General features: G+C 43.4%; 7 protein-coding genes across 7 annotated transcripts; 4 read left to right on the forward strand and 3 right to left on the reverse strand.

Annotated features, from left to right (window-relative positions):
• Positions 1-589: 589 nt before the first annotated feature.
• Positions 590-3116, forward strand: TOT_010000065 (uncharacterized protein; the record flags this gene model as incomplete). Its single annotated transcript, XM_009690603.1, has 11 exons — positions 590-763; positions 807-921; positions 958-1082; positions 1127-1277; positions 1309-1494; positions 1526-1829; positions 1861-1995; positions 2027-2094; positions 2124-2408; positions 2533-2687; positions 2718-3116. The coding sequence occupies 11 exons, from the start codon at positions 590-592 to the stop codon at positions 3114-3116; spliced, it is 2097 nt and encodes a 698-aa protein (XP_009688898.1).
• An 85-nt stretch (positions 3117-3201) lies between these two features.
• TOT_010000066 (conserved hypothetical protein) lies at positions 3202-3499 on the reverse strand (the record flags this gene model as incomplete). The annotated part of the gene is made up of 3 exons (XM_009690604.1): positions 3202-3266; positions 3297-3448; positions 3483-3499. 3 exons carry the CDS (start codon positions 3497-3499, stop codon positions 3202-3204), a joined length of 234 nt encoding a protein of 77 aa, XP_009688899.1.
• A 1169-nt stretch (positions 3500-4668) lies between these two features.
• TOT_010000067 (importin subunit beta-1) lies at positions 4669-7555 on the forward strand (the record flags this gene model as incomplete). Its single annotated transcript, XM_009690605.1, has 3 exons — positions 4669-6157; positions 6271-7222; positions 7387-7555. The coding sequence occupies 3 exons, from the start codon at positions 4669-4671 to the stop codon at positions 7553-7555; spliced, it is 2610 nt and encodes an 869-aa protein (XP_009688900.1).
• A 509-nt stretch (positions 7556-8064) lies between these two features.
• Positions 8065-8337, reverse strand: TOT_010001206 (orotate phosphoribosyltransferase; the record flags this gene model as incomplete). The annotated part of the gene is made up of 1 exon (XM_009690606.1): positions 8065-8337. The coding sequence occupies one exon, from the start codon at positions 8335-8337 to the stop codon at positions 8065-8067; it is 273 nt and encodes a 90-aa protein (XP_009688901.1).
• Positions 8338-8587: 250 nt separating this feature from the next.
• Positions 8588-11293, forward strand: TOT_010000069 (conserved hypothetical protein; the record flags this gene model as incomplete). Its single annotated transcript, XM_009690607.1, has 1 exon — positions 8588-11293. One exon carries the CDS (start codon positions 8588-8590, stop codon positions 11291-11293), a length of 2706 nt encoding a protein of 901 aa, XP_009688902.1.
• A 135-nt stretch (positions 11294-11428) lies between these two features.
• TOT_010000070 (uncharacterized protein) lies at positions 11429-12085 on the forward strand (the record flags this gene model as incomplete). Its single annotated transcript, XM_009690608.1, has 3 exons — positions 11429-11596; positions 11635-11740; positions 11805-12085. The coding sequence occupies 3 exons, from the start codon at positions 11429-11431 to the stop codon at positions 12083-12085; spliced, it is 555 nt and encodes a 184-aa protein (XP_009688903.1).
• Positions 12086-12128: 43 nt separating this feature from the next.
• On the reverse strand, positions 12129-14549 carry TOT_010000071 (methyltransferase; the record flags this gene model as incomplete). Its single annotated transcript, XM_009690609.1, has 7 exons — positions 12129-12829; positions 13005-13296; positions 13340-13402; positions 13445-13632; positions 13673-13774; positions 13816-13893; positions 13928-14549. 7 exons carry the CDS (start codon positions 14547-14549, stop codon positions 12129-12131), a joined length of 2046 nt encoding a protein of 681 aa, XP_009688904.1.
• Between the last annotated feature and the right edge of the window lie 87 nt (positions 14550-14636).

Consider the following 14636-nt stretch of genomic DNA (forward strand, 5'->3'; position numbering starts at 1 on the left):
CATACCAAATATTAATAGCATTTTGCTAGAAAATAATTTTTATATATTTGATCTAGGACAACATCACAATCAGAAAATGCCTAATTCTATTATCCACACATTGCAAACAGTTTTGTTTAATCAGGTGTTCATGTTTTATTTTAATCTTAGTTTAGAAATGGCTTAGTGTAATTTTAATTTTAATTTAGGTAGAACGTGTATCTTTGATATTTTTGAGGGTTTTTGACTTATATTGTTTCTGTCGTCACCAATTTTATTGTTGATTAGCTTAATCTTATTTTAATAAGTTTCTTATTGTGACTCATATGATTTAAATTGCCTTTTTTCAATCGATCTACTGATATATGTACATGTATGTTCTGCTGATTTGTTGTCATATTGTTTTACTATGATTTAATTTAATTTTTCAATTTCAATTCTGATTTTTAATAAATAGAGATTTAAAGAAAATTTTTTAAAAAATATTATTAAATTTCATGGGTTCAACCTTAATTTTACCTTTTTACTGTAAATTTAGTAGCCACTAACACAAATACCTACAATGCCCTTATTAATCGTTAATCATGATATTATATTTTAATCACAAAATATGCCCAGGCCGTATTCATTAGATACTTCTAAAAGTCAGGATTCTATGGATGTTTCTGCCACATGTGCAAGCAGGCGTAGTTCTCGTAAGATCAAGAGGCCTAGTTTGTTTAAAATAACACACGAACGTCGTCCTGATCCTGAACTTCAGGCCGCATTGAAGAGAAGCAAATTGGTTTGTTTTTTATAAATTTAATTGAGTTTAATCCCATTTTTAGGAAACTTCCAACCAGGCTATTGACTATTCTTCCATTACCCCTGTTCCTATTGTATATGCCACCAAAGATGAATTTTCCAATCCCATTAAATTATGGACCAAATATAGTAGTTTAGGTACCAAGTATATGTCTTAATCGTCTATTCTTATAGGTGAACAGTACGGCGCCATAAAGGTGGTACCACCAGAGGGATATTCCTACAAAATGCCTGTGAATTTGGAAAAATTTGAATTTAAAGTGCGTAAACAAAGGATTCAATTACTTTCGAATGGAAATGTTCGTTTACTGTTTATATTTTTAATTTTTTAAAAAATGTGTAGGGGTTCTCATACCCTAGTCAACTTTGGAACTGTGAGAAGATGAGAAGGTACGATAAGCAGCTGAAAATGGAAATAATGGGAACTGAGAAGCCTACTTTGGAGTCTGTGGAGTCTGAATACTGGGATATGGTCAGGAAGGGGGACCCGAGGGGTAGGTGCCGCTTTTGCATAGATGCCTGTAGTTACTTCATACTATGGAGCGGATTTGAACGTGTTTTCCCAAGATGAAAATGCCAAATATTGCTCATCGTCAAAAACCGATGACAATGATCCGTGGAATCTTTATAATTTACCAAGGTGTGAGGGGTCGCTGCTGAAGTATATCAACTCGATTGTTCCAGGGGTAAACAGCCCCTGGCTCTATATAGGTGAGCACCTGGGAGATTAAACCGGTTTTAGGGATGATTTTTACCTCCTTTTGCTGGCATACTGAGGACAACTACTTCGGTTCAGTCAATTATCATCACTGTGGTGCCCCGAAGGTTTGGTACCTAGTTCCGCCGAAAAAGGCAGCCAAAATGGAGTCGATTCTGAAGAACTACTCGTCGCTCAATGGCGAGGAGTTCGCCTTGTACGGACTGAAGGTACAAATTCCTCCGGACACGCTGCTTTCCAACGACGTTACACTCTACCGAATGGTTCAGCAGGTAAACGAGTTCGTTCTCGTGTGGCCGCGGACATTTCACTGTGGATTTAACGCAGGGTACTTCAGACTTCCGCTCAAGAGACTTTAGGTTTAATTGCAACGAGGCTTGCAACATCGCACCGGGCAATTGGATCAAAATCGGATACCAATCGCTGCTGAACTACAAATACGCGCGCAAAACATGTATTCCGTTCTTCAGGATTTTAATGTCCTCTATACCGAGGTTGGTGCGAGCTGACTCAGTCTTAATTTAGTTTAATGGACCTGGATCCCACACACATTAAGAGTGTCATGGAGTGTATGAGCCGTTTGGTGATTGAGGGTACGTTTTGCGCTCCACATCCCCTTCAGAATACCAGCTGAGACTAAAGAACAACTTTCCGCAATACCAAATGTTCCTCGATATGGACATTCTGGACTCTCTGCCTGACATAACATCCTTCCTCTCGGGGGTTGACAAAAGAGGTGCCTCTCCTTTCCCTAATAACGCCAGTGCAGACTTCGACTATGACCTCTTCGTGAACGCTCTCTACAGGTGTGACACGTCCAACCACTATAATTTTTTGGTCGCCTGCAAGGACATGGCCGAGTTCTGTATAAAGGATTGCGATTTGTGCGACAGTCCAACCTTCGGAAGTACGTTTTCGTAGCTATCTGTCCGTCGCTGTTATTTTTGTGCTTATACCCAGTTTTTATGTCCGATTTTGCACCCTTTTTACCAAATCACCCCCTCCCTATTCAGTCTCACGAGTTTATTTAGGCGCAGTTTTATGTAACCATATTAACACCGTTGTTTGTATCAATTGTTTGCACTACCACGAATGCCCCTGTAAAACCAGGGTCGTACTGTATCGCTACCCATTACACATGTTCTACACAATTCTCGCAATTCTGAAAAATGTTTACTTTTCCATGGTTAGTGGACTCGCTCTCACTTGCTTTCAGACTGGGGAAGACTGGGAGCCGAAGGCCGAGTTTATGACTCCCTCTGAGGAGGACGTTCTTAAGGTAGACTCTTTGTCCCACTTCACCTTCCGCGACTTCCACGAGGTCGCCAAGCTCTCAGGGCATGCTGCGCTCGACTCACCTGACTGTCCTCTTACTCCAGACTACATAGAGGCCGACTTTGAGGAGTTCTCCGAGGTCTGCAGGAAGCTCAACAGGGCCAGGACGCTCAACAGGCGCAGGACCGGCGGCGCCCTTGACCACGTCGTCATAGGCCAGCGCGTGAGCGCCAAGAGCTCTGACCAGCTCTCCGGGAAGAAGCTCATCTATGCTACCAAGCTCACTCTGAAGTACATTATTCTCGCTTTGGAGGAGGACAAGAATGAGGGTCTATCGTGAATATGTATGTGTATGACATTATTTTAATAAGGGGTCCCAAAGGGGCAGTTTGAAGCTAAATGTGATTAAATCGGTGTATTTGCTGCTACTCACTGTCGTTGTACTTCCTCGGCCTTCCCATCCTGTTCGTGTTCCTGTCTTGCAAGTTGACTGCGCAGTGTCAAGTCCGTGTGAACTTACTTCTGTTGAAAGGGTAGACCAAATCTTCTGCTTCGTTTATGACGAACCTGAATTCCCGTGATAGTGTGCGATAGTTGTGGAAACAGTTCGATGCGACAATCGCCGGAAGTTGCGGCACGTCCAGCAACAGCGTAACGTTGGCGAACGAAAGCCTACAGAATTATAAATTAATGTTAGTGATAGTACCCTGGTGCAGTTGACATTTCAATGTCATAAGAATATCTAGATTTTAAAAATCAATAGGGATAAAATACAAACAATATGACCAAGTTGGTCCAATCAAGTCATGGGGGTTAACTGATAATAAAGATGAAGATACAATAATATATTTTTAAAATAATTAAGGGTTTAAATGAATTTTCATAAATTTATGGATAGATAGTGGATTAATATTTGTAAGGAATCCTGGTTTATAAGGATATATTCATCAGAAAGAGGATTTTTAAACATAAATATGATCAACCGTAGGTGTAAATTTAAAAGAAAATTAAAGTTACAACAGTTTTCAATCCAAAATTGAACCAATATACCTATTTAATTCATAAAATTGAAGATGATGTTGTTTTCTGTGGTGTGTAAACAAAATTTTTTTAAATTTGTATTAGAAATAATTGCAAAAAATATAATTAAAATATATTTGGATTCATATATTATACTAAACGGATGTTCTAGTGGGCTATAACTTGAGATTTGTGACTCTTTCAAAGTGCCAACAAATCATTTGTGTGTAAAGTTAGTGACATAATATCTACAGTTTTATACTAATGTAAAAATATATGCTAGATCTACTGTATTGTTATAAATTTTAGGGAACAAATTTCAAAAAAAAAATATATAAATAAAAGTGGAATCTTTGTCATCCCCCACAGATATAAATAATGTTTTCTTATCACGACGGATCATCACAGTGTATATTATATTTAGCTTGTAAAATAATCTTTTGGTAAGAATTTGTTTTCTCAATATCAACCCAATTTAAGGCCCAATACACTTAGTTTGCTACTAAGTGCTTTTATTGTTCGGCTTCTATTATTTTTGTTGATATTCTAAACCTTCTAAGATTTAAATTTATCCCATGCCTTTAAAATTAAATTTCTTTGTTTCTACTTGAGTTTAAGAAAAAAAGAGCACCGGTGTATTACATGAATTGTCTGGTATATAAATTGTACTTGGTGTAATATAGTTTTCAACATAATTAGCCTAATATTGCACCAAAACTAGTGGATTTTCTTTTTGTTCAACTCAAATTATTGTACTATATGCAAGGAAGGAACCGGGCATGTTCCAAGCTAGTATTATTGTAAGTGTTTTGCAGTTCTGCTTTTTCAGCAAGTGGTTGATATAATCGCAAAAGTATATAAAATAGACCACAATGATGATGAATTACACGATTTTGTCGTTGTTGGACAAGTCCCTGGATCCAAACTCAGGATACTTCGACCAGGCTCAGAGGGATTTAGAAATGGCAAGGAAGGCCAACTTGGCAGAGTATATATCGTCTATGGCCCAGGTCATTCTAAACCCTGAGGCGAGTCCGGGAGCTAGGCACCTGGCAGGAATTATGCTTAAAAACAGTCTCGAGTTTAAGACCGAAGAAGATAAGATGAATTACTATAACACAACCAGGGAAACCTTGCACAACGTTAAATCCCTCATGGTCAACGTTATGAGGACAGGACCAGACGCACAGTCAGTGTTGGCATCGTGCGCAGTAGTAGCGCGCATAGCGCTGATAGAGCTTGAAAGGAATACGTGGCCGGAGTTCTTTGAAATAATACTCACGATGGTCGAGTCCCAAGACTTTAACCAGACGAGGAACTCGCTGATGTGCCTGAGTTATTTCCTGGAGGACGTTTCGAACCTCTATGAGCAGAAGAACATCAATTATTTAACCAGAGATCAGGTAAATAGGATCCTGACCTCGGTGGTCAAGGGCACGTACATAGAAGAGCCGCAGTCCTGTAAATTGTCACTCAAGTGTCTGCAGAACATGGTCTACTTTATCAACAAGAACATGGAGGTGAAAGATGAAAGAGAAGTGATAGTGGAGGCAGTATGTAGAAGATGTAAAAGCCAAAACCAACTGGAAGTAAGGATGAACGCATACGACTCCCTAGTGCAGCTGGTGTCAGAACACTACGCACACATAATGCCACTAATGGAGAAGATTGTGCCATTTCTGTGGGAGGCAATAGACTCGCAGGTCGAGGAGATCGCGATACCAGCATTCGAGTTCTGGAACACAGTGTGCGAAATAGAGATGTACAACGACCAGGCGCAGAACACAGGACGGACGACCTCGAGCAGCCTAGACGGAAGCTCGCAGGCCAACTGCAGCATAATTAAGCAGGTGATACCGTACCTGCTCCCGAAGATACTCTTCACGATGACGCTCCACAAGTACGAAGACATGGACATGGACGCGTGGACGCTGCCGATGGCAGCAGGCATATGCCTGTCACTCTGTTCGCAGACGGTGAAAAACGACATCGTGCGCTCAGTGCTGGAGTTCATCAACGAAAACTTCCAGAGCTCGGAGTGGAACAAGAGAGAGGCGGCGGTCCTCGCGTACGGGTACATCATGGAGGGCCCGGACACGGAGACGCTGAGGATCCTAGTAAACGACTCCTTTCGAAACCTGTGTGACGTGCTGATGGACTCCTCAATAGCAGTCAGGGACACGGCAGCCTGGACCATCTCGAGAATCGCAACGTTCCACTGCGGAGCGGTGCTAGGACACCTGGGCACGCCCGAGGTGCGCACGTCGAACATGCACAAAATAGTCAGAGCGCTCTTCGACGAGCCGAGAGTGGCAGTGAACATATGCTTCTTCCTACACGAGCTGGCGGAACACATCAACGGTACGTGAACTAGATAGATGGATAGATTGATAGCCATATAGTTAGATACCTGGATAGATTGATAGCCATATAGTTAGATTGATAGATAGCATACACGCCTAACCGACGCGCAGAATACTCGAAAGAATACAACCACCTCGATAATATGTTCCTGACCCTCTGCCGTAACCTAATAGATCGCAGTAAAATGGCCGACAGCATGGAGTCGAACCTCTTCAGGGCAATATATGACAGCCTGTGCAGCCTTATAGCAGGGGTCTCGGACAACAGCCTTGATTCGATGAAGATGATGGTGGACCACTTCATACCGTACGCGTCGGAACTGACGTCGACGAACCTCGCGGACGAGCATAACAAGATAAAGCTGCAGTCGGTCTACGGAGTCATTCAGCTGCTGGTGACCAGAGTGGGATGCAACGACAAGCTCAACCTGCTCATGGAGAGCGTATTCAAGTTTCTCTCGGTGGAACTGGACGAAGACGCGCTGCTCACACTCGCGGCGGTGGTGAGCGTGGTCAAGTTCGACACCCTCGCGCCCTTCGTGCCCAATATCGTCAAGGCGGTCCTGATGGGTCTGGAGGGCGAGTACTCGCGCTGCAAAATATGCATCGGGATCGCCGGAGACATTTCGCGCAGCTTAGAGTCAAACTTCGTGCCGTACTTGGACACCTTCATGCCAGTCCTCGTGAGGAAGCTGCAGGACCCGAACGACAATAGGAGGCTTAAGCCGCCAATCATCGTCTGCATTGGCGACATAGCGCTGGCGGTCGCCGGCTCCTTCGCGAAATACGTCCAGGGCACGATGTCGCTGCTTATCCAGGCCGCCTCAACCACCTACGACATGGGCCCCCCCGACAGCGACGAGTGGTTCGACTTCGTGAAGCAGCTCCAGGAGTCATGCCTCCACGCCTTCTCCGGGATAGTCCTGGGGCTCAAGGCCGGAGGCCTGCTCCACATGCTGAGGAACTACGTCAACGCGGTCCTGAAGCTCGCTAACGACGTGGTTAGCACTCCCGACCAGTACTTTGACGCGAACTTGTTCAGGCTCGCGGTCTCACTTACCGGGTAAGAAATAGCTAAATTAGTTTGCCTTAGTGGCAATAGGTTACCGTAGATATTTAACAACCGTTAATCATAACTATTAACTGGCGGTGGCAAATATTGGTCACGCCGGCCTATTAGAGTAAACGGGCATATTAAATTAACGGCAATTCTAAATGAACGTTTAGGGACCTCGTCCTGGCTTTCGGGGCAGACCTGTCGATGCACCTCGTCGATTCCCCCTTCATGAACACCATCGTGGCCAGGGTCAACCAGCTCGAGGCTGCACAAGACCCCAGCGCCGGCGCGTGCAGGGAGGGGGTGGTGTGGCTCCGCTCCTTGGTTAAAAGCAGCTAACTGTGAGTTTAACGCCTAAAACCTTAACTTGTATATACACGTTTAGTACATTGCCGCTCTCGACCCTCACCAGCAGGTAACGGACGTGCCCGCCAGCTCCTGCAGCTTCATGACCTCGAGCACCCTTATGTCAGGTCGCGCCAGCCTCTTGACGAAGTCTGAAGTCTTGTGAGCGCAGGTGCGCATTGGGAACTCACCTCCGTAGTTCGGCTCTCGGTTTACCAGGAAGAGGATGCACACGACCTTCGCCTTGGTCGTCTCCGCCACCGCCACCGATCCCGCTACGGCCTTGCCGGTGGTGCAGATATCGTCCACGACCACCAGCCTGGAGTTCTCCTCGAAAGCTCCCGGGGATCCCACCAACAGCTTGCCCTCTCCGTGGTCCTTTACCTCCTTCCTGTGGTATCCGAAATGCACCTTCTTCCCAGTCAACTTGTAGTACTTTAGGCACAGCACAGGGACGATAGGGATGGCCTGAAGTCGCGTCAGTGGCGTAGATTAGGCGTGATTCACATGGACAGTGGCGAATAACCAACCTTGTAGGGACAGCCGAAGAAGGCGTCGAATTCAACCTTCTCCTCGATCAGCTTTGCGACCAGCAGGTCGGTCATCAGATCGAAGGATTCGGCGTCTGCGAGTATTCCTGAGTTGAAAAACGTGTTCGACATTAGGCCGGAGTTGAGACGAAATTCTCCGAATAAAAGAGCTCCATTCTTTTTAGATAGCTCTATAAATTTGGACTTTATACTGGGTACATTTTTAAGGAAAGCTTCTGTGTCCATTTGTATTGATATTTTACAAGTTAATGGTAAATTAGATGGGTCGATATAAGTTGATTTAGCCCTAAAAATTATATTTACTGTGGGGAACCTTCTTCGACGAAACTAGCAGTTATTTCTAATATTATCCACACATTTGTACATAAGATGTTTATTTAAGAAGTGGTAGCTATTTTGTCTTTATTCATGAGAAAATCTCATCAAATAATCGGGTTTTGCTAGTTTAACAAACACTGGGACTGGATTCCATACAATGGAAGGAATGGCTGATAATCAATTTCCTTCCGTAGATGAAGCACTTTTGGAGGAAATTTGGGATTTCATTCATCCAAAGGATCGCCATTTGTTCCATGGAGCTTGCTCTAACCTCGATGAATTGATTCCGAAAGATGAATTTAGAATTCACCTTGTTAACAACGAATTTAAGTTATCAAGTGACAATCGCGATTATTTATATAAACGGATTGAAAAGTTGACTGGACTTAATTCTTCGTTGGATAAGTTTCTGACCGAGAGCAATGGCCAACGGTACACCAGCCTTATCGACAGTTCTTCCTACTTTGATTTGTCAAAGAAACTGTCGAAAGCTGTTAAAAATACTCTTCCTGATGTGCGGAGGTGGTTTGATGAATACAAGGTGACTACGCTGTACAATTATCGGAAGATTTTAAGGGCACACACCCGTCTCAACAAATTGAAAAACTGTGTTCCATTTTTACATATTTACCGGGAAATGTATTATGTTAGGGAATTTTTAAAGATGGTTGATGTGCCGGTAGTGTATCGGATAGTGGCTTGCTCGTATGGTCTTCAATACGCCAAAAATGTGTCAGAAAAGGACGCCAGAGTAGTTGACACGGTATTTTTTAATGTACTGAGGGAGCATTTTTCAAGGACCATCGGAAAGTTGATGACGAACATATTCATTAAAAACCAGTATAAGTACAACCCCTGCGACAAGCTGCTCATGCTCATGATATTTGGACAAACAACTGAGGAATCCTGCAATTACGTAATTGGCCTTTTGAAGGATGAACTGGTGTCAGTGACCTCGTTGACATTGCAGAAATATTTGATGATGGAAAGCGACGGTGTGGGACTGAAATGTGTAGGTTTGAACAAGAGGAATGTGGCCGCGCAGGCCTCCTTGCTTCCCCCCGATCTATCGCTACTTGTCGTCTGTAAAATACTATCGGAATTTATCGCACTTTTTCAGAACTTGGTCTCAAGTTTGAGCTACGAATCTAGAGTAATTGACTCTAAGCACTGCACAAATTTTAGCACCGGTAGTAGTACCTTGGACGTTTTGTTGAACGGCCTGAAAAAGGCCGACTACCGTTTGTGTTATAAAAAGTGTTTAGACCTGTTTGTACATAAATTCGCACTGTTGGCTGAAACTAGCTTCGATATTCTGTGGAAACTGGTTTCTAACTTTAACTTAAACTCACTGAAGGATAAAAATGATGTATTAAAAATATCGCTGTTAATTTTGTACTATATTACACTGCAGAGTAGCCTCAATGATTCCAACGGGGCTGATAAATATGATCACGATTGTAAATATATATCGTTGGACCCTGAGTTGATCACTATATTGAGTGAACACTGTAACAAAAACTTTTTCTTTTTGAAAGACATGGAAACTTCGGGGCAGAAAACGTCCCTCAACAACTTGGAAAATGCAGTATCAACCTACATGAACCATTATTCTCAAAGCTTTACATCAGAATGCTTGGAAAATATAGCAATTTCACTCACGAATGACACTTTCGAAAGGGTGGTTGTGAACCCAGTCACATTTGAAAGATTCCAAATGGACTTGTTTTGTAACATATTTAAAAACTATTTAGCTTCAGGAAAATTAATGAGGTTCGGCAACTTTAAGTTTCCCGCCGCTAATCCCCTTCTGGGATGGACGCCGAATTCAAACTTCGTGACAATTAACGTGCTCGACCGTTTATTAACTGACCCAATGACCAATTATAGTCAATCCAGCAGTGAAAATAGAAGGGAAGTGGGAGTGTTGGCGCTAACTCGAGATTACGGAGGCGTTTACACGCTGACGTCGAGGATGGTTCTCAGGGCCTTCGAGCAGTATTTTAAGATGGTTCTGGTCCATCCCAAGGATTTCTTAGGCATCATGAAGCATTACACTAGGATACTGGATAGGTACATGTACGCTAGCATTCGTTCCTGCAAGGTTGACGCCCTGGTGATTCAGAACCTGAAAAGGTTCAATAAGGTGTTTGGCCAGCAGGAAATGGAAACGTACGAAAGCATCAGCACGTGTGATACGTATAGGAACGAAAGGATGGAGGAAACCAGTGTTTCTGACCCCTTAAGACTGAGCTATGTGGTGAACGCCGTGGAGTCGTGCTTCACCCTGCTGGAGTCTCTGGCGCTGGTGACCCACCAGAACAGGCACAAGGATCCGGATTCGGCCAGGTACCTAAAACAGTACTATAGGGAAAGAAATGAAGTGGTGATGGAGCTCAGGGTGGTCTTATACCATGTGGTCGTCTATAACGTGCTCAGGCCGGCGCTGCCCAGCGTTGCCCTGATGAAGGCAGTTATAGAGGCGAAACCCTTACACATTCCAACGGACGTGGACAGAACCTTCGAAAACTTTAAAAGGCATCTGGTTGCCCTGGACGGATTCTTAACTTCGGACCGACACACCGGTTTTCCTCTCATGGTGAGGCTGCTTCTGTGGGATTCCATAATTAACGTCATAAGGGACTCTTTTAAACCCCTTTTGAACCTCTTTGCCAATGACTCGAATTCCGAGTTGGGTAGGTCGATGCATAAAAATTATTCTGAAACTCTGGAAATTTCAATTGGGATTCGTGCCAGGCACGTGGACCAGGTTCAGGTGGACCACGAAAGTCACCGGAGTGTAATTGCAAATATACGCACATATTATAAATTGGTAGAAGAATTGGTGGAGTCCCTAAAATGATTACACTTGCCCGCTGCTGATTTAATTTTATTCGATTTCGTTGAGCTTTTGTGCTCCCGTTCCCCATATGTGTAGAGTAGATACTTTGCGTGGACGCTGGTACTCAGTAGCTTTCACTCTCTTTGATTTTAAAAAATGACTGCAACTGAAGGTCTTGAGCCGGAGGTTTACGGTAGTCCCTTGCATGGCAATGACTTGGTCAAGCAGACTTTGGAGGAGCTCAGGAAGCAGAAGCTCACCTCGAACGATGCCACGGAATTCGACCTCAAGCCGGTGGTGGAGCTTTTTACCAGGATAAACGAGGTATTTTAGACGTGTGCGCCCTTCTCACCTTTTTTCAGGAGATGGCCCTCAGCCAGCCCAAGAATGTAGTCGAGTTTGTAATAGATTTTCTCTGTAAGAATTACCCGAACCACCTCCATGGCTTCAGCAGCATTTGGAACTCAGGTACGCCGCTACTCAGTTACCGTTCTCTACTTAGCTCACTCTTCGCCTCTAATCTTGTCTTCAGACCCTGAACTTGAGCAGGCCAGGCTCGTCGTCGTCGAGTTTTTCAAGTACAACAAGCTCCCCGTCGAAATTGCTTCTCACTTCACTCGTGCTGGCTACGACACTCTCGACACCATTGCTTCTCTGAACCGCGACTCTCTCACTGAGATTGAGAAGTACTCCAACGCTGAGTGGCTTCCTGGTCACAAGGTTCGTCTTCTCAAGATGTTTGAGAACATTGAGCAGCACATCATCGAGTTCAAGCGTGACAGGCCCTTTCAGAGCTTACATAAATCGGGATAGATTAGTGTAAAGTATTTAACCTTTTTAATTTTCTCAGTCCTACTTACAAGAGTAGCTTTAGTGACTTCAGCGTCTCCTCCTTCACGTACAGGTGCAGCTTCGCGTTGATTGCCACTGCTGCCAGCGTGACGTACTCCCGGTCCTCGTAATTGGCTTCGGCGCCCACCTCCACGTCCTCCAGCATCGACACTATCAGCAGTGGCCCGCTCACCACGTTCCCCTCTGCGTCCTTCAGGCCCTTCAACACTGCGTTTCCTCCACGCTCGTGCGCCTTCAGCTCCTCGTAGGTCACTGTTCCGTTAAGCAGTGCCTTAAGGAAAGTCACGTTTGACACTATTTTCCTCTTAGTTGCGTATCTGTGTAATACTTCCGATCCTTCCTGTGTGATTCTAAATTGACTTTGTGTCTGTTGCTTTGTTTCCAGCCTCGTGAACACTCTCGTTCCCAGCGACGCGTACTTACACTGCTCATACTTATTAATTTTATTCCTCTTATATGGTCTAATCCACTCTGAGTTTGACACCAGGTATACGCTCTTGTCGCTCGAGTACTTTATCACGAAGTTCAACTCCTTTTTTATCCCGTAGTAGTCCATGATTTCGTCGTGTTCTTCTCCTCTGAACGGCGTGTATTCGTGCAACAGTTTCGCTCCTCTCGACTTTTTCCTCTCTACCTTCCTCTCATCGTACTCCTCTTCGACAACAATGTGGTTATTTGTTTCTGCTTCACCTTCACATGGATCCACTATGATATAAATTTGTGTATGTTGCTCATGATATCATCTGCTTAATTAGCTTACTATATCTTCATGCATCTAATACCTGTATACAACAAACACCGTTTTAACTAGTACCAATATTATACTTGTATAAACGGTTGCTTGAGGGCTGTAACTCTCGTTTTATATAAATTTTCGTACCTCTTCCCTTCTTTCTAATTTTAAATATGAAGAATCCTCCCGTGTTATTGTAATGCGGCAGTACTCTCATGACCTTCTTTGCGATTTCCTCCTTCCAGTCGCTGTTTTTGAACATTGTTTCCTTGATTCTCTCCTTTAAACTTGCGTCCACTTCTCCGAAGTCTGAGTAGTATCCTCCTTTCAGGTCTGGGACTTTCCAATCCAACAGTCCTGTTTCAAATTTGAATCCTTTAATTGGCTCCAGGCCGACCAACTCCACTTCTTCGCTCGATTCACAGTAGTTTGCCACCGCCTATTAATGTGTTACTCTGTGTCAGTCACTTTAGCCCAGTTACCTCGTTTTCCAGTGGATTCAGTGAACATGTTGAATATATCAGTTCTCCTCCTGGCTTCAGCAACTATGTTTATTATCATTAATTATTCTTTGTTCTTTTACTTACTTCTATTGATCTCTTCAATATTGCCAGCTGTACTTTGTGCAGGTGCAATCCGTTCGTTGCCTTCCAGTTTATCCATATGTCCATCGACTTCCTCATCGTTCCGTCGCAGCTGCACGGCATATCTGCCAATATCTTGTCGAAGAGTATCTGTTTTCCTTTCTTGTTGTACATGTTCGGGAACCTTGTTGCTATAGTGCTTTTAATTTATCTTATTTGTTCTTTTCTTACCGTCGTAGTTCGTCACTGCTGTTGATGGCGAGTTAATTGTCTTCAGGTGGTGCGCCAGTGTTGATACTCTCGATTGACTCACATCGTTCCCTATGATCATTCCTATTTTTGTTTATTTTTACTCTTATTTTTCAATTACTTACCTCTGTTTTCCAAACTATCCATTTTTTCCCACTTTAACCTACTTTCAACCATGTCCACTATTTGCAGATACTTCATTCCTATGTTTTAATTTTTATTGTTTTCCATCTATACCTGGTGCTGCGCATATGTCCAAAATATTTTCGTTTGGCTTCGGGTCCAGGAACAGCACTGGCAGCATGCTTACTGTTTCTTGTCTCGACAGCGAGCCTCTGTTATCTTCGTTCATCAGGAATTGGTGAAAGCTAGTGAACTTTTCATTTTTTCTCAAAGAGCCTCTGTCTGCCTTCATTTGGTAGAAGACGTTGTAGTTTTCTTCGTCCTTCAAGTACTCTAGCCTGTAGTCCACGCACGGCTTCAGCTCCAACTCTTCGCTGTCACACATTCTGATCAGCCTTTCTCTCGCCGACTTCCACAGTAACGCGCTTGTGTTCAATCGAAACGACACTGGAAGAAGCTTCTTTGAGTATTCCATAAACACATCCCATTCCTCTTCTTTGCAGATCCTTTGAAGCTTATAGTATGCTTCAAATTCTTCGTTTGACGGTCCTTCTTCCACAAATCTTCCTCTTTCGTTATCGTTTTCTCCGGCCGATTTGCCTTTCTTTCCCCAACGAACTGCTTGCATTTCTCTGCATCTTGACTTCCATCCCAATCTAGTGTTTTTTGGGTTCTTTTTATCTTGGTTGGTATGTTTGATTTCAACATCCTCCGTTTTATCTACCATTTGTGACATATATGGTACTCTACTGCATTGATTTTACAAAAATATAAACTTAATTTTATCCTAAATTTAATACTGTACAATTTTAAATAAATACAC

The sequence above is a fragment of the Theileria orientalis genome, chromosome 1 (genome assembly GCF_000740895.1).
Source record: "Theileria orientalis strain Shintoku DNA, chromosome 1, complete genome".
Taxonomy (NCBI): domain Eukaryota; phylum Apicomplexa; class Aconoidasida; order Piroplasmida; family Theileriidae; genus Theileria; species Theileria orientalis.